The sequence below is a fragment of the Pinus tabuliformis genome, chromosome 5_1 (genome assembly GCF_031772625.1).
Source record: "Pinus tabuliformis cultivar Carrire ecotype Pingquan chromosome 5_1, CPIR1, whole genome shotgun sequence".
NCBI classification, from domain to species: domain Eukaryota; kingdom Viridiplantae; phylum Streptophyta; class Pinopsida; order Pinales; family Pinaceae; genus Pinus; species Pinus tabuliformis.
In genome coordinates, this window is record NC_142305.1 from 824,729,225 (window position 1) to 824,748,510 (window position 19,286).

The window sequence follows — 19,286 nt, forward strand, 5'->3', positions numbered from 1 at the left end:
TATATAAGGAGCACTCAACCTCCTCTTGTGTGATCAATTTTTTGGATCATCTTCACCTTCTATAGTTTATGTTCACACGTGGGAAAGAGGACTATCTGAGGCAAACTGAAGGACGGGTTTATGAAAGAAGGGAATCTATTGTTCATGGAAGAAGGGTTGGTTAAACCATAGGAATCTGCTCTTAATGGTAGAAGGGTTGGTTAAACCCTAGGAATTTCCAGGTTGTTCTTTAAATATTAGATTGTACATTTTTGTTGAATTGGACAATTTCTCTAAGAAAAGGTTGTTGGGTTTTTCCTTAGTTAGGGTTTTCCAGGGTAAAATTTTCTATCCCTTGTGCTTGGCTACCTCTTCATGATCTTATGGTCATTATTATTTTACTGTTGAAGATTTTCTATGTATAATTACTTAATGATGAATGCGACATAAGATAAATTAATAAAGAAATCATTGGAAGTAATTGTCAGAATAGGAAATCATGTAAAATCAACAAAAGTGAGGGAAAATTAGGGCCTGAGTGAAGGCAAATTTTAAGGGCAGTTTGAGACTTGGTTGAGTTGCAGTATGACAATAGAGTTAAGGGGCAGATCAAGGTTTGTTTAGACTTCTTTCCAAGGGAAGATTTGAAGAATAATTTTTGGAGAAGGAAGTGAGTAAATAGCAATTTTGCAGTAATCGTTATCGGGATATTATTGACGAGGGGAAAAAATCGTAAAAATAGGGAAAAATCGGTAAAAATCAGGAAAAAATCGTAACATACAAAAATATTCATTTTTTTTTTTCAATTTTTTTAATATCTAAAACATCTACAACATAAAATAAATACATTGACACATAAATATGATAAAAGAACTAATATATAAGACGTGTAATATCATTTCTAGTGCTACATCACACATAACAGTGAATGACTCCCGAGTCCCAACTCAGCCTCAAAATATCAACAAAAAATATAATAATGTATCTCATATCATGAGTCATAATGTCATATACAATGAAATGAACCAAATAACTGAAGTCTAATACTATTGATTTCCTTTGCCCCTCTAGATGTAGATGTCGGTGGAGTTGGCATGGACTCTGCTGTGCTCTAGAAGCTGAAGAACTAGGAGCTACAGGGGGTAGACCACGTCCTCTACTGGTGACAGGGGTAGCCTGGGTAGGTTGTGTCACCTCCTCCTTCGGTTGCTCCTCCTCCTCATCAAAAAATCGATTTTTTTTTCCAAAGATTTTTCCCAAAAAATCGCGATTTTTTCAAGTTATTGCGATTTTTTTGCGATTTTTTGTGAAAAAAATTAGCGTAAAAATCGGGCGATAATATCACCAAACTCAAAAACTCGCGATTTCCGATTTTATCGCGATAATATCGCGATTTTTGCAACACTGGTAAATAGTGATAACAAGACCAAGCTTGATCTCCTACTGTAGCATGATTAGACCCCTTTAAATATTCATATGAAGATTTGAGGTATCAGTTAGAGGTTTCTTCTTTTGTTTTGGGACTATACATTACAATGATTGAATGAATGCTTTGAAAACTTTCTTTACAAGTTTTAATAGGTAGACTTGAAAGATTGTGTTAAAGTGATTAACCAGATATGAGGTATTAGCAGAAATAACACTGAAGTGACAATTGACTAAATACTGAATATTATTGTAAGTGGGTCATTATCCTTGGTACGAGAGCCCACAAATTCCTTTTCTTATCTTTTATTTTCAGGGTGGTAGGGTGGTGCAAGGTGGAGATTGAAGTCTCCTTTAGGTTGGCACCTGAGAATACCTCAGGGTTGCTGGGTGGTGCTAGGGCAACACATTGATGCTAGAAGGGTGTTGGTGCATCTTTCTAGTTGGTGCTGGTAAAGTCAGGGTGTTGGTGCATCCTTTCAGGGAGTAGGTGCTTCTTGATCAAACTAAATGCTTTTCTAACTGAGTACTAGGAGGTTGGTGTTTCCCTTCAGTTGGTGCTGATAAATTATTGTACTCATCAAATATATTAGAAAGCATTTTGTGGTTTTCTCCCGCGTTGGGTTTTCACATAAAATTTCTTGTGTATTGTTCATGTGATGTGATGTGATGCTGATTTGATTCTAATGGTTTTAATGTTTTGTAAGTGCAAAATTAATTAAATTAAGTGAAATATTGATTCACCCCCCTCTTAGTATTTCCGAGACAATCCACATAAAAATATTTGCACAAGAAAAGTTTTTATTACGACATAAAATGATCTCACAGTTCAACAACAACTAATGGGAGGAGGATATAGCCTTTTATAATCTTTCTTGTAACGACTAGTTTGACTCTCTCCAAAAATAATATTATTTGAATTGTCATCCACATGTTGGAGGCTAAATTATTTCATAAAAATAATTTTCTTTATTAAAAAAAATAATTAACCCACAAGAAGCTTGACTTGGCTTGGAAAAGCGATGGCTAATAGAAATGACCAATTTGACCTGATGACTTAAATTTCCTCGACTTATTGATCACCTTCAACATTCAATTGACCACCAATGGCTATATTTGACTCATACGTATGGCTAGGATGAAACGTCACCTTGCATGGATGAGTGATTTGCTAGATCTCCAATGGCCTTGTGAATTTGAGGAATCTGACACATGGGTTTTGTCTAATAGAAAATTTTCATAACTTTTTACATAAAATATGTCTTTGCATGTTGAATATGGATCTTGATTTTCCACCTTGTACTCCCACATATCAATTTGAATGCTTTTTGATTGGTTCCAAAAGTTGCCTTATGGAGAAAAATCCCTACCAACTTTGTCCAATGTTTTTTTTACAGAGGTAGGCCATGCCATGGGGATTCCAATGTGCTATCACTTGACCAATTTCTCCTTAGGATGTCATCTCTAGGCCCACTTTAATCTTGCCATGTGAGAGTTGAAAATGAGGTCGATTTTTGCTTGCATGGGCAGCACCTTGTTTGATTGATGGATTTTGGCATCTCGGTTTCCTTCAGAGTGTGATTTACTTCAACTTTGTTGTAATGGTTGTTCATGCATGTCAAGGAATTATCTATTTTTTGCCATTTTTACTCTTCACATTGTTAGCAGAGAGTGCAACCACCTTTAAATTGGCATATTTGCTTGATGCCTTCACCTTTTGCCAAAATTTGTATGCGGCAAGTCAAGTAAACATTATTATGAACATTTTGAGCCCCTGGAGACTTTTCGACCCAGGAGTCCTGCGCATTGGGATACATGCAGTGCCCCCATAAAATATGGAATGCTGTGAACTATAAGACAGCCATCAGAGAAAATTTTAAGGATGGAAATTTATCTTAAAGTTTAGAAACTTTGGCGAATCTTACTAGTGCGTAACGTGCTACAATTTTTGTAGAAATATCTAAATTTCTAATGATTTTATATAGTCTCTATTAAAATTTGGTGTTTTTTAAGATAAAATATTTTTATACTATAAAATTTGAGCTAAGCATTTTTAGAAAAAAAGGAAATTGGCGATTATTTTTTGGAAAGAGCATTGAACTTAGCTCACCTATGAATATTAGCCCCTAAAAGTTTCCCTAACTGTCATGTTGAGAAACTGAAATATACTGTACCATGTCGCAAAAGATGCATACAGATTCTATGACACATGGCCATGTGGAGAAGACATAGGTGCACAAGACATGGGTTGGACTGGCCCTACAATTGCATCCATCCCTACAAAAACAATGGCTCCTTTAAACCATGTGTCCAAGTAGATCCATCCTCAGCCTAAGCCATCCAGTCCTATCCAGGACAAAAGGACCTAAGAGTGAAATCTAAGAGGACCAGGCATGGCTGACCATAATAGGTTTAAGATACCATAATATGTAACTTCACATGGCCTACAAGGCTTTTGACTTGCATCTTTTCGGACTTACAATGGTGTTGTCGAAAATGAAAATGACTGTACGTACCCCTGCTGAAATGAGGGGTAACAAGACCAATACTTCAACTCAAATATCTACCTATACCAGTTGAGATAGAAATTCTAGAAGCTTCAACAATGTGGGCACACCACCCCTGGCAGCAACTTAATATTTCAAGTCAGGATGTTAGTTGATCAGATGGTTATCATTAACTTGTCCAAGCAGATAAAAAGCATGATCAGATGGTTAACATTCACTTGTCCAGATCTGGATCCACAGCTTCTGGATAGCAGCTCATTTTATTGTAAAGAGACCCGTTCTATGTGCACTGGTTGCTTCTTGTTTCAAGTTATTGTCTGCAACATTCTATAATATAGGTGATTCTCCAGACTCCAAATTTGCTTCTCTTTGTGGTATTTTAATTAGAAGGCTTTTTCTGTTGGAAAGCTTCCTGTTCTCTAATATTTGTGAACATATTAGAGTTATTTAGACTCCTTGGAGTGTCCATTAGCTAGACATTCCTTGTGTCTATTGAATGTGTGCAGATTTCGGGCACCGCCCTATGGCATTCTGTTTTTATCTTTTTGCATTTTGACTTGTATAAACCCTTTAATAGAACTGAACATATTTTGGTTTAGCTTTTTGGGTTCAAATAACTCAAATTGCGAGTATGGAATTGTTAGCTAGATATTTAATGTGTCTGGCGCATGTATTGAAAATTTCTGATGCCTCCTTTCCAGGATTTTCATTTAATGTTTCCTTTAATTGTGTTGTGACTTTTATTTATGTAGTAGTTGAAGTCGACTTATTTGAGTGACATGTTCGGGTTCAACTTCAGATATAACTGAATATGATTCAATAATTGTTTTGTCTTTGCAATATGGCCCTTAGTATTGGTTTTCTTTTTCATTTTAAACACCCATGCTGAGTTATTGGGGACCATGCAAGTAGGGGAAAACTGATGTTCGACTAAAAACATAAAGCTGATTGTTATGACAGGTGGGGAAAACAACCCTTGGAGGGCTATTGGCTCTAGGTTACCAAGTTGTTGCAAGCTTCAAACGTGAATGTACAACGATTGATAACGGCAAAGTCCTCCTCTCTTTAGAAAACATTGATAGTCTTGGACAAACATTTATTCTGTTGAAAGGTACAGATCGGAAGGTAATTGACACTTTTAGCTGACGAAATTTTGTTTGAACTTTCTTGTTATATGTTTACACTGGAACTGAGATCATTGACTCAGTTTTTCGCAGGAATGTCTGGTGTCTAAACTTTCTGTTTCTCTGAGCTTGTTAAGAAGATTTTTGGTGTATTGTTTCAATATTTGAGACAAACATGCAATAATATGGTTTGTAAAAGTTCACGATAAAAAGTCTAGACATTCTAACAACATGATATGTACAGAGCTAAAGAAGTTAATACTACTTTGTACATGAATTGGGAGAAATAAATCTACTCAAATTTCCATTCTTCACCTGTTCCCTTCAGGATGGTCTGGTTAGGTTTCTAAACATATCTTGATGCTACTCTAGGTTTAGTATGGCTGTTTATTTCTTGTAGTTTTCAATTTGGCAACATTATAATGTGGATAATTCATATTTTGATTGAGGATTAATTAAATTTCTTCTGTTTGCCATTTTGCCAAACAATTGTTTTAATTTTAAATTTTGCCTCAGGTCTTGGATTGAATGCATTGAAATGCTTTTATAGTCTGAACCGAAAAGCTTAGTAGTGCAACTACCTCTGTAGTAAGGTCCTTGTAGCTATTCATCTCTACTATGATTCCCTTCCATTCAGAAAGCTTTTAAGGTCACAATGGCTTTAACTGAGTTAATAGGAAACTTCGTTGCACTCAAAGAGATTGGGGTGATATGGGCTTTTTGAACACCCGTAGTTAGGTACATAGTCTATGTGTTAAATAGATTTTACAAGCCGTGGAGGGACAAAAAGGCTAGCAGGTGCTTCTTGATTTGTATCACTCAAGGCGTCCCCCATGGGAAGAAATCCAAGTCAGGTGTCAGCTTTCAGAATTTTATCCTTATTCTGATCAAAGTTAAATTAAGGGTAGTTTATAGCCAAAATTATTTGTAGAGCTTGGGAAGCCATCAAAATTCAAACCATTCCTAAGATAGAGGGGTGGAGAAGATTAGTTAAGCCTATGTTTTAATAGCATTCTTCTTTGTGGTTACATATTCGGCTTCAGGCTAACAAGCCATTGGTTGAGATTCCATGGATTGGCTTTTAAGGAGGTGTCAAGACAATCTTGGGCATCTTTGATTCAGTAACCAAATGCTAGATTCCTTGGCTTGAACTAAATGATAAGTTCAGGGTCAACAATGTAGATAAGGTGTTAGATTTGGTAGCAGCGGACAAGTGTTCTAGTCTTCATTTGTGTCTAAGAGACTAAGGAACACGAGATCTCCAAAACCCAAAAAAGGTTTCACGAGATAAGCTTGCGAAACACCTTAATTAAATTAATTGATGAATAATTAAAAAATGCATAAGTCTAACTTAGGAAAATTGATTAATTAATGATAATTAATTAAGGATGATCGAGAATCCTCTAGAGATTCACACGGATCGAGTTTAAAATGATCGTAGCCGTTGATGAGGATTTAATCATGGTCGTTGATGATCCAACAAGAGATTATAAGAGCAAGTCGATGGGATGGAGATAGACACAATATTGACACAAGAGGGGAGCGAGTTTATTGGCAGATCGAGCTATCCAGTTGCAAAGATTCAACAAGGAAGTGAGTTCAAGCCAGAGAAGGAGAGCATCAGTGATTGAGGGAGCAACAGAGAGAATTCTGGAGGAGTTTCCTAGCTGTTTTCCGTGCCAGAGAGGTTGAAATTATTTTGCAGGGAGGCCGAAATGATTTTGTAAGGAGACCAAATAGGCAGTGTGAGAAGCTAGAAACCCCAGTGTGAGTGTCAGAAAGGGAGTTGTTTCAGTTACTGGAGGCCGGGAGATCACCCAGAAGGCAGTGCGAGTCATTTCCAAAGGTAGAGGAAGCCTAGACGACTCAGTTGGAGTCAAATTGTAGGATGTATGAATTTCCTAGGCTAGTAGTATGAGTTTCAGGTAGGCCATGTTGTCGAGAAGAGAGAATGAGCAGGCTAGAGGGAGGCTGACTTATTTTGCAGAGGGAGAATTTTTCTCCATATTATTTTTTTCCAGATTATTTCCAGAGGATTGCCATTTGGGCATCTAGATTATTGTACTCAAATTTTTACTACTGCATAATAATAAAATAAACCCTCATTTGCTGCGTTGGTTTTCCTTTCGGGGTTTTTCCAGGGACTATTAGTCCAAAAATTATTTTGTCGATTTTATTGTGCGTGTGCATAATTTTCTTAGCTTGTAGTTTATTTTCTGCAACTTATTTTATTTTTGGTGAAGATCAGTTAGTTCAGTTAAGCAGATCTAGGCACAAAATTTTTGCTGTAGGAGTTTACGGCTGTGGATCTTTGCATGGATAGGAAGAGAAAAACACACTAAGAGGAGATTTCAATTTATTTCCCACTTTTTGAGTTTTCACAGAGATGGTCGTAGCAGGTCTCAGAGATCAAGATAGACTTGACAGAGCCTCAAACTTTAATGTGTGGAAGGCTAGGATGTAATTCCTTTTGGTCAAGCATGGCCTGAAGGAGTTCGTGATAACAACCATAGTTTTATCGATAAACCTTATCCACTTTCACGAGTATAAGAAGGATATTGCCAAAGCGAAGAGGATGCTCCTAGATGGGGTTTGGGATCATATCGTTCCACATATTGCAGAGAAGGAAACAACAAAGGACATGTGGGATGTTGTTGTGAAGCTATACCAAGATCCATCAGAGAATTGTAAGATGATTCTCAAGGAGAAGTTGAGGACCACAAAGATGCAAAAGGGTGAAGGCGTGACTCCCACCTCATCGGAATTCAGAATGTCCGAGATGAGCTAGCAACTGTAGGAGAGAAACTAGAGGATAATGAACTTGTGTGAATTGCTCTGAATGGGTTTACTAGAGAGTGGGCAACATTTGTCTAGGGGATTACGGAACGAGACAAATTGCTAGATTGGGAATCTCTTTGTAGTTACTTCACATAGGAGGAGCTAAGGCTTAGTCTTGTCTAGGGCACTTCCAACAACAATAGAAAATGGCCGAAGGTTGAGAAAGAGGAGGAGAATGTAGCCCTTGCTAGTAAGGGAAAGGTGAAGAAGGGTCCCAGTCAGGGACAAAGCTTAAAGGGAGGTGAAAAGTAGGAGGATCTATCAAAGATCAAATGCTTTAGGTGTGGTGAGTTGGGTCACTACAACACCCAGTGTCCCAAGAAAAAGATGGACAAGAAGGGGAGCAGCATTCTGTAGTTGGGTATTTTTTCTTACTTATCATGGACACTTTTGGGCATGGATAAGAGGGGGATTCGATGGAAAGAATGGGCTTGGTTTGTACTCTTGTCCTCTTGGTTTGTACTCTTGTATCCTAGTCCTGTGGGATCCACTTTATTGGCTACTAGCTTTAGGAGTACCACTACATGAGAAATCCCAATTTTGGTTGTGTGGTCCTGCTTCCCGACACCACATGCATCACTCCCCTCCGCTCATTATGACCCCTTTTCAGATGTTTCCCATCCAAGTCCACATTTGTCCATTAGGTCCACAAGGAGTTAACATCTCCCTTGCCTTGTCCACACTTTGGGTCGGGCCTGGAATAATGCCCCAGAGGTTGATGTAGCTAAAGTAAAAAGCATAATGTGACTGCTCTCAATAGGAAATGTACCATAAAATGCAAAAGATGGTTGAGACATACAAATTTAGCACATGAGCAAAAACCATCATGAGCTCTACCTCTATTATCATGGCCATCACTCTGGTTTCTAGGCCCCTCATATTGGCCCACTACATCATCAAGGAACCCATGATTGTCCCAACTGCCCAACCTTAAGGGGGTATTCACTGCTATATCATTCACATCATGCTCTCATCCCCTGGATCCCGGAGTGGTTTTAAAAGAAAAATCAATAAAGGCGTAAGACATATGAAGAAGGGTGGAAAAACAAAGGTCAGGGTAGCTCATGTACCGCGATTGCCCCCTCCTACATTCATACACCCAAGTGTGGGCTTCCCTTATCTTAGCTACCCTTGTTCTAAGGCATGTGGTTTGTAGCCTTCCATTGCTTCCCCACTCCGTTCCATCTTCATATCACATGACACCTGCCACTTGATGGATCTACCATGCACTTGTCACTCCCTTAGAGGTTGAAACCACCTAATATGGTCCCTTGATTAACCTCTTTCTTGAACTTGTGGACACCTGTATACTCTAAAACCCATTATGGAAGGGCATGACACTAGAAATGTGTTGATTTGCATCTGTAAAAATCTCTGTTTTCCCACCCCGGTTTTCAGTTTCACTTTATTTCTCCCATGTAGTTAAATGCTCATTCCCATAGCCATACATTTAACAGACTGAAAAAATAAATATTGCTGAAAACACAAATTCTGGAAATTTTTCAGTGTTGGAAATTGCAGAAATAAAAATCAGCAATTAAAAACAGCCATTAAAACACATTAAAACACTGATATTTTTGGTCAACTTGACCCTGGAAAAACCCCCTACAACTCTTGGGGAAAACCAGTTTGAGAGCTCTTATTTATTTCTGGAAAATGCCTTTTTACAGAGAAAATTTTCAGCAAATAAATTTCAGCAAAAACAGAAATTTCCAGCAAGCAAAACTTATTTGTTTTCAGCCCAACAGACAATCTGAAAAGTGCTGTACGAGCTGTACGGACCGTACGGATGTACGGACTGTACAGACGTACGGATGTACGGACCGTACGGACGACCGTACGGACTTGTACGGACAGACCTCGAAAAATGTGCAGAAAATCGCCTCCTCGATATTCGTGCTGAAAATTAATTTTTCCACTGTTTTGCTCACAAAAACTGCCTTTTTCTGCTTGTTCTTTATGCTGTTCGGATTTGCTGAAGTGCTGCCTGTATGTGTGCCAAACTGCTGCTTCTTTCTCCTCCTTGTCCAGAAATCTCCCTTGCTTTCTTGCTCTCCTTCTCCCAATCTGCTCATGAAAGAATGAATGATCTTTTCCTCCTTTTCCTCCCTTAACCCAACCCTAAATGACTTTTGGGTGATCCCTAAATCCAATGGCTGAAATAGATTTAGATCAATGGCTGAGATTAAATGCTCATTTAAATCTCACTTTCTATTTTTTAATTCACCCCACTTTAATAAAGACCCACTTAGTCATTTATTTCCAAAGTCACTTTTCCTTTCTAATTTTTCATTGACTTTATAAAAGTCACTTTAAAATTAGACTTAGTAACTTTATCACTTAAAGTCACTTTCAAATTAGATTTAACTTTATAAAAAATTATAAAGTTACTTTAGGAGAAAAATTAAATTCTTTTGGACACTTTTCCCTAGGCCAAAGATCAAAGCCTTAGGGAACCACCTGTCCTCCGGTACCAAATTTCAACACTCCCTCTTACCGAGGAAGGTGTTCCTCACCACACCCATCTTGTCTCTGAAGTAGACATACTTGCCCCGTGGTAAGGCTTTGGTAAGAATATCTGCAACCTGCTCATTAGTGGAAATATACTCAAGCTTCACAGCTCCCTTCTGAACATAGTCTCTGATGAAATGATATCTGATCCCGATATGCTTTGACCTGTCATGAAACACTGGATTCTCCGTGAGTTTAATGCAACTCTGATTATCACAGTAAATCACTGAAGGTCTCAACGGCTGACCAAATAAGCCAAACAACATCTTGCGAAGCCAGATGGCCTCACAACTAGCTAGACTGGCTGCCATATACTCTGCTTCCGCTGAACTCAGTGCTACTGACTGCTGCTTCCGGCTGAACCATGACACTACTGCTGAACCCAACCCAAAACAACACCCTGAAGTGCTCTTCCTATCAGAAGCACAACCTGCCCAATCAGAATCAGTGTATCCTGCCAATCTCACTCCATCTCCCTGCCTGTAGTCCATACCATAATCCACTGTCCCATGCAAGTACCGCAAAATGTGTTTTGCAGCCACCCAGTGAACCTTCCTAGGCTCACACATAAACTGACTCATCGTGTTGACTGCAAAACAGATATCTGGTCTAGTGTTGACCAAATACATCAAGGAACCAATCAGCTGCCTGTACAATGTGGGATCCACCAACTCGGAATCTGAAGCATGAAGCTTCTTCCAATTGGTGATCATCGGTGTCGACATGGGTCTACAATTTTCCATGTGGAATCTGCTAAGGATGTCCACAATATACTTCCCCTGCCCCAGGAAGAAATGCCCCTCCTCCTGCCACACCTCCAAACCCAAAAAGTAATGCATCAAGCCGATGTCCTTCATCTCGAACTCCGTCGCAAGATCTCTCTTGCAGTGCTCTATGAGTCTCTCTGCACCTGTAATGATCAAGTCATCCACATACAGCACCAGAATGAGAGGCTCCTCACCAATCACAATAAAGTAAAGGTTTGGATCTGCCTCACTCTTTGTGAAACCCATCCCCTGCAAGTATGCATCTATCCTGGAGTACCAAGCTCTGGGAGCTTGCTTCAGGCCATAAAGGGCCTTCTTCAATCTGCACACATGGGACTCCTTCCCATGCACCTCAAAGCCCTGTGGCTGCTCAATGTACACCTCCTCCTGTATGAAGCCATTGAGAAATGCGGTCTTCACATCCATCTGGTGGATCTTCCAACCCATCTCTGCTGCTATCGATATAATGGAGCGGATCGAAGTATATCGAGCCACGGGAGCGAAGGTCTCCTCATAATCAACTCCCTCTACCTGGGAGAACCCTTTAGCCACAAACCTCGCTTTGAATTTCTCAATGCTGCCATCTGCAGCATGCTTTACCTTGTAAAGCCATCTGGAAGTAACCACGGATTTGCCCTCAGGCCTCGGCACCACCTCCCAAACATCATTCTTCATGATAGAAGAATACTCCTCCTGCATGGCCTCTCTCCAGACCTGCTGGCTAGCTGCCTCCTCATAGCTAGAAGGCTCAGAGTCAAGGATGCTGGTAACCATCGCCATATAACTACAAAACCTCTCAGGTGGTCTACTCTCTCTGACCGGCCTCTTCGGCTCAGCAACAGATGTGGCATCTCTCAAGGTGTCCTGAAGCCACTTGGGCTTCCTCTTCCCTGAGCATGCTTCTCCCATAGGAGAATGAAACTCCTCCTCCTCATCACCATCAGTAGCCTGAACTCCTGACTGTCTGTCTGCTGTCCTCCTGCCTGCACCTGAACCTGTAGAAGCTGAGGTACCGTGTGAACTGTCCATCAGTGGACTCCCTAGTGAACTGCTCTGTGAACTGCTCTGCATGCTGCCCGGAGCACCACCCCTCTGGCTCGGCGAGCCACTGCTCACTGATGGACCTGACATCCTCATAGATGTACCTCTGGATCCTCCTGATCCCTGCCCACTGGATCCCTGTGACTGACTCAACTGGTGCTGAGGGTCTGGCTGATCCAGATACTCTAACTCCCGTGACCTCCTAAAGGCCCTGTCCTCCTCGAACTTCACATCCCGTCTGACAACAACTCTCCTCTGTGCAGGAATGTAAATCCGAAAGGCCTTTGAGGTCTCACTGTAGCCCACAAAGATACCCTTCTCTGCGGTGGGCTCTAGTTTGGTCCTCTTCTCCTTGGGTATATAGGAGTATGTAATGCATCCAAAGATATGAAGATGACCAAGATCAGGCTTCTTCCCAGAGAAAGCCTCCTCCGGAGTCATGTGCCCCAAGGCACGATGCGGACTCCTGTTCTGCAAGTAAACAGCTGTGTTGCAGGCCTCTGCCCACAAGAACAATGGCAACCCCTGATCATGTAACATGGCTTTAGCAGCCCCTATGATGGATCTGTTCTTCCTCTCTGCAACTCCGTTCTGCTGGGGGTTGTAAGGAACAATGAACTCCCTCCTAATGCCTGCCTCCGCACAATAGTCAACAAACTCTCCAAGGGTGTACTCTCCTCCATTGTCCGACCTCAAGGACTTGATCTTTCGACCTGTCTGAGTCTCCACAAGAGCTCTGAACTCCTGAAACCGCTTGAAGACCTCACTCTTGGTCTTCAAAAAATAAATCCAGGTCCTCCTGGAGTGATCATCAATGAATAACACATAGTACTCATATCCACTCAAGGAAACATGAGACATCCGACCGCTCACATCGGAATGAATCAAATCAAGTATCCCCGTCGCTCTGCTGTCACTGCTGGGAAAAGGGGATTTGGCAAACTTGCCCATCGCACAACCTCTGCAAGTATCAAAGTGATCAGTACTGAAATCTGGCACACCTGTAGTGATCTCCCGCAATGTCCTCAAGGCTCCATGATACATGTGTCCCATCCTGCGGTGCCAAATCTCACACAGCTCAGAACTGCTAGCTCTGCTGTCGGTACTACTGCTCAATGCCAAAAGGGGCTGGAATGCAAACTTGTACACCTTTGCATGGCGTACACCTATCACTCTAGCTGAATCAACTGGAGTGCCCCTGGGATACATCAACACCTGTCCTCCCCTGAACAGTACCTCATATCCTCTGTCCTCCAAAGCTGAGACGGATATGAGGTTCTTCCTCATCCCTGGCACATAAAGAACATCTGACACTTTCAAGGGAGGTCTGGACTCCCTCTGAAATGTCAGTGTACCCACCCCGACTGCTCTAACAACTCTGTCATCACCGAGTACTACCTCAATATCAGTGCCACTCTCTGAAAGCTCTGAGAAGTACTCCCGGACTCCTGTCATGTGGCGTGAAGCCCCACTGTCCACATACCAGATACCTGTAGATGCTCCGCTAATCGAGGGAAAAGCATGCTCCCTCTGAACCTGTGTGGCAGGTGATCCTGCACTAGAGGACTCACATGTAATGAACGCAAACTCCCGGTCAAAACGACCTGCAAAGTCCTCAATCTCAGCTGAAGCTGCCACATCTTGGTTCTTCCCCTTCTTCTTCTTCTTCTCCGGACACACAACTGCATAGTGTCCCATCTTCTGACAATTCCAACACTTCACTTTGGAATAGTCCTTCTGTGAGTTACCCTGTTTACCTTTACCTTTGCCTTTGCCTCCACCACCACTTGTGGAAGCCTGCTTCTTCCCTTTGCCTTTCTTGCCTCCTGCCACCAGTGCTACGTCCTCATCCTACTCAACTGGCTTGGCTGCCCCAAGCTGTCCTTTCCTGATCTCTGTCTGAATACAATCATCCCAAAACCTCTCCCACGTGGGAAGGGTCTCACGTGCACAAACCCCATCAGCAAAGTTCAACCATGAACGGGGGAGGCCATTCACTGCAATACGCATCAACTCAGTGGATGGAATGGCCTCTCCAATCGCTGCCAACTCATCTCTCACATTGGTAATCTTTGTGAGATATCCAGCTGCACTATCATTCCCCATCTTAATGTTCTTCAGCTTCTCCTTCAGGACCATCTTCCGGTTCTCATTGGTACTCTGGTAGAGATTGGACAATGCTGTCCACATCTCATGGGCATTGCTCTTTCCTCTCACATGAGGAATGCAATGGTCTTTGATTCCGTCTAGAATCAGCCTCTTACCCTTATTGTTCTTCTTTTTATACTCAGCCAACTGAGTAACATCAGTGGGCACAACAACAGGGTTCTGTGCGGTATGCACCATGATATCCCAGACTTCTGCCTCCTCAAAGATACTCTGCATTCTCTCCTTCCAAACGCTGTAATTTATATGCCCATCCAGCCTATCCTCCACCCTCAATCCCAATGACATCCTGCTGTCCTAAAACTGAAAAATAGCACTGTTGTAGTAAAGATAAAACTGCTGTTTATGAAAAAATCAGCTTGCTGGAATTTTCTGAGTGAAAAATCAGCAACTGTAATTTTTCCTTTTGCTGTCCCAAACTGCCCTTCAGCACTCAAGCTCTGATACCATGTAAAAATCTCTATTTTCCCACCCCGGTTTTCAGTTTCACCTTATTTCTCCCATGTAGTTAAATGCCCATTCCCATAGCCATACATTTAACAGACTGAAAAAATAAATATTGCTGAAAACACAAATTCTAGAAATTTTTCAGAGTGCTGGAAATTGCAGAAATAAAAATCAGCAATTAAAAACAGCCATTAAAACACATTAAAACACTGATATTTTTGGTCAACTTGACCCTGGAAAAACCCCCTACAACTCTTGGGGAAAACCAGTTTGAGAGCTCTTCTTTATTTCTGGAAAATGCCTTTTTACAGAGAAAATTTTCAGCAAATAAATTTCAGCAAAAACAGAAATTTCAGCAAATAAATTTCAGCAAAAACAGAAATTTCCAGCAATAGATCTACTCTATTCACAGTCAAACCATATGAAGATAATCATTCCAAGCCTTGAGATCTCGTTCCATCATTCATCATCCTCCACATGAGTGAAACCTTGGTTCAGATCACCAACCCATAACCAGCACTTGGATCTCACACTTCCTCAGATCTTCATCACTCACACACTCTTGCTACATAATCTGGCTTAATGATCTTTCTCCTTATATAGCTTTAGGCCCTTCACAATACCATGGTCCAAAACCATAGTAACCCAATACCATCAACTCAATACTAGGGATCAACACGTCTGTCGAGACTCCATGGTCCAAAACCATAGGCACAAATTCCAAGGACTAACTACCACGGACCAAAAGTAAGCTTTCCGACATGTACGCTCTTTTCCGTTCATGAAACTGCGTGTATACCCTACTTGGTATATAGCGAACCTGCGTACACGCGACTTGGTATATAGTGAACCAGCGTGTATACGCGACTTGGGCTTAATGAACCTGCGTGTATGAACTATCTTGGCCTGCTGTACTAAGATCTTTCCTCTGATTAAGTTGCCATCACATGTACCAACCTCTGAGTGAGTTGCCATCAAGGACAACACTTGAATCATAATGCCAACAATCTCCCCCTTTGGACTTGATGGCAACCACCACACCAAGTCACTCTCCCCCTTTGACATCAAGGGCAAAGGGCGGACCAAGATATTCTCTTCTTTGGTATACCTTCTGCTGTACATACTCCCCCTGAGTACCTGCTGAAATCTCCAAATGTGCTCCCCCTTTGTATATGCCAAAGTGTGCCAATCTGTCCATGCTCCCCCTGAGTACATGCTGAAGTTTCTGATTTGGCTCCCCTTTGTATTAATCCATCCATGCTCCGCCTGAGCAGATGCAGGTTCTAAGACCAGCAATTCATGATTATCATTCATCATATATGATCTGTACCATAAGCATCAGCCTGCAATACCATTCCTTTGATCAAACAACAAGATGTATCATTTAGCTTCAACAACTTGTAACCATAATGCCAACAATGCATTATTTGAAGTATATGCTCCCCCTGAGCTTGTGCCATCTGTTTTCAGTTAGATCTGATCATGCATACATCAGTAATAAGCATCAAGATATCATCATCATCAAGTTAGGATTAAAACACTTCTAGCATCTTAAGACATTTCCAGACCTCCTCAGCAGACTGTAACTGTTAACCAATAGAGCATATACTGGACTGAAACATATCAGACCCCTTTTCTGAGTCTGTTCCCACTGCTTTTCCACAAACTGACATATACGCGACTTTGCAGTGTAGAAATCGCGTATATACGCGGCTTCCCTTCATTAAACTTGCGTATGAGAATTAGAACACTGAAGTTTTACACCTTCAGCTCCCCCTGAGTCTGTTATGTCTGTGCTGTGCTGAGTACCCTGTGCTGTGCCATATTTTTCTGACTGAACTTCCTTCTTCTTCCATATCTTCAAGCATGTTGATGATTTCTTCTTATCATGAGCTTTGTTCCTGCAATCTCTTGCTTTATGTCCAAACTTGTTACATGCATAGCATCTTACATGTTTCATATTCCTCTTATAGCAATCAGCAGCTTTGTGGCCAAACATATTGCAAGAAAAGCAATATCCATTAAAGTACCTTGAATGTGATGATCTTTCTGCATGATGGTCTTGAAACCTTCTTCTTCTACATATGGCTGCAACATGTCCAAGATTATGACATACATAACATTCAACATTATTCATGGGAGGAGTAAAAGATTTTCTTTGAGGAGTCTCTTTCCTTGATTGTTGATGGGGTTGTCCTTTCATCTCCTTGTTGAGCCTTTCAGATTTAGAGTTTCTTGTCTCACCAGATTCACCTTCAATAGACTCATGAAAACCAAGACCAGTTTTGATAGCAGGGGACCTTTGACTACTAAGAATATCATCCAAGATCTTAGTACTATCTTGAAATCGTAATAGTTTATCTTTTTCTTCTAATTTACTTTTCAAGATATTTACCTCAACTTGATGTTGTTCTTCTTTTTCCAGACATTGCTTCTTCAAGGTCTCTTCAGCTTTCCTTCCTTCATCCAGCTGATGCCTTAGTTTGAGGATCTCGTTTTCTTGCTCTTTATTCAGCGCTAGCAGCATTTGTCGAATTCTGGAGGCACATTCCAACTGATCTTCTAATCTGATGATTTCTTCTTTGAGGGCATTCTCCTTTTTGCTAGGTAGATCTTGCTGATCTATGGTTTGATCTAATGCTTCATTTGCTTGTCCATCTTCATTCTGAGGTGATTCTGAATTCTTGCTTCCACTCAACGGCAGGTTGTCATTGTTCCTTTGAGCTATCTTCTTCTTCTGACGCGCTTTCTTCCCCATTGTTCTATGAATCTCCTTCAAGCGATCAAGCTTCTCTGAAGGACCTGCTCTGATACCAATTGTTGGAAATAATACTGAGAGGGGGGGGGGTGAATCAATATTATCAGATCAGATAAAACTTTTCAATTTCATACTCAGATTCATACACGCAGCTTCAGTTAAGGATATCAACGTATATACGCGACTTCGTTAAGGGCAACTAGCGTACATGCAGTAATCTTATGATTCAGTTAGCTTATCTTCAGTAAATGCATCAGAACATTATTAACCACATTAACAGTAAACAGGTGCAGTATAACAGAACAGATCATCACACATAAGGCACACACATGAACACCATGATATAAGGTGGAAACCCAATGTGGGTGAAAACCACCTGCTGCAATTTGTTTCTATCTTCCTTTAATAAGAAACTTCTTTTACAATGTACTGGTGCAGTCCTTTACCAGCACGCAGGCTACAACCTGCAGAGGGCTACAACCCTCATAGCTCTTGTACTAGCCGATCCATTTACTAGTACGTAGGTGCCTACCTACAGAATGCTCCAACCTTTACTCGTTTTCCAGCTGCTACTGGAAGGGAGCTACAACCCCCTGGCTCTTGTACTGGCTGATATGTTTACCAGTACGTAGGTGCCAGCCTACGATCTTCCCGGGACCACGTTTCATACATTTTCATACTGGATCCATGAAACAATCACCATTGTAGTACAACCTGCATCATCAATCTCTGAATCACCCAATACTGAATCACTGAAACCCTGTCAAGAACACAGACAACATAACAACAACCAGATCCAACTCCATCTTCATACTTCACATTGTATACGCTACTTCAACGAACCCAACCTGCGTGTATACGCTCTTTTACCAAAGACAACCTGCGTACAGATCTGTAAATTCAAACTTAAAGCTCCGCAGCTATATCAGACATCAAAACATACCCAGATCATAACAATAAACATGCGTCAATAGATCTAGTCTATTCACAGTCAAACCATATGAAGATAATCATTCCAAGCCTTGAGATCTCGTTCCATCATTCATCATCCTCCACATGAGTGAAACCTTGGTTCAGATCACCAACCCATAACCAGCACTTGGATCTCACACTTCCTCAGATCTTCATCACTCACACACTCTTGCTACATAATCTGGCCTAATGATCTTTCTCCTTATATAGCTTTAGGCCCTTCACAATACCACGGTCCAAAACCATAGTAACCCAATACCATCAACTCAATACTAGGGATCAACACGTCTGTCGAGACTCCATGGTCCAAAACCATAGGCACAAATTCCAAGGACTAACTACCACGGACCAAAAGTAAGCTTTCCGACATGTACGCTCTTTTCCGTTCATGAAACTGCGTGTATACCCTACTTGGTATATAGCGAACCTGCGTACACGCGACTTGGTATATAGTGAACCAGCGTGTATACGCGACTTGGGCTTAATGAACCTGCGTGTATGAACTATCTTGGCCTGCTGTACTAAGATCTTTCCTCTGATTAAGTTGCCATCACCTGTACCAACCTCTGAGTGAGTTGCCATCAAGGACAACACTTGAATCATAATGCCAACACATGGGGCCCAAGGGAGCAATAATAAATAGAAGGAAGTGAGCATAATTTGAGGCCTTTTGATGAGTTTAAAATTTCGTTGTTGCTTTGGCTGTTTAGCTAAGCTACAAGTGTTGCTCAACACAGGAGCTTCCCAAGGA

At 41.1% G+C, this 19,286-nt stretch overlaps 1 protein-coding gene across 3 annotated transcripts in view; it reads left to right on the forward strand.

The window, feature by feature from the left end:
* Positions 1 to 19,286, forward strand: part of LOC149167450 (P-loop containing nucleoside triphosphate hydrolases superfamily protein) — a 428,107-nt gene that overhangs the window by 134,335 nt on the left and 274,486 nt on the right. For all 3 annotated transcript variants that reach the window (XM_089432992.1, XM_089432993.1, XM_089432994.1), the window contains exon 10: positions 4,872 to 5,036. In XM_089432992.1, coding sequence (XP_089289118.1) covers positions 4,872 to 5,036 — 165 coding nt within the window. The remainder of the gene's footprint in view (positions 1 to 4,871; positions 5,037 to 19,286) is intronic.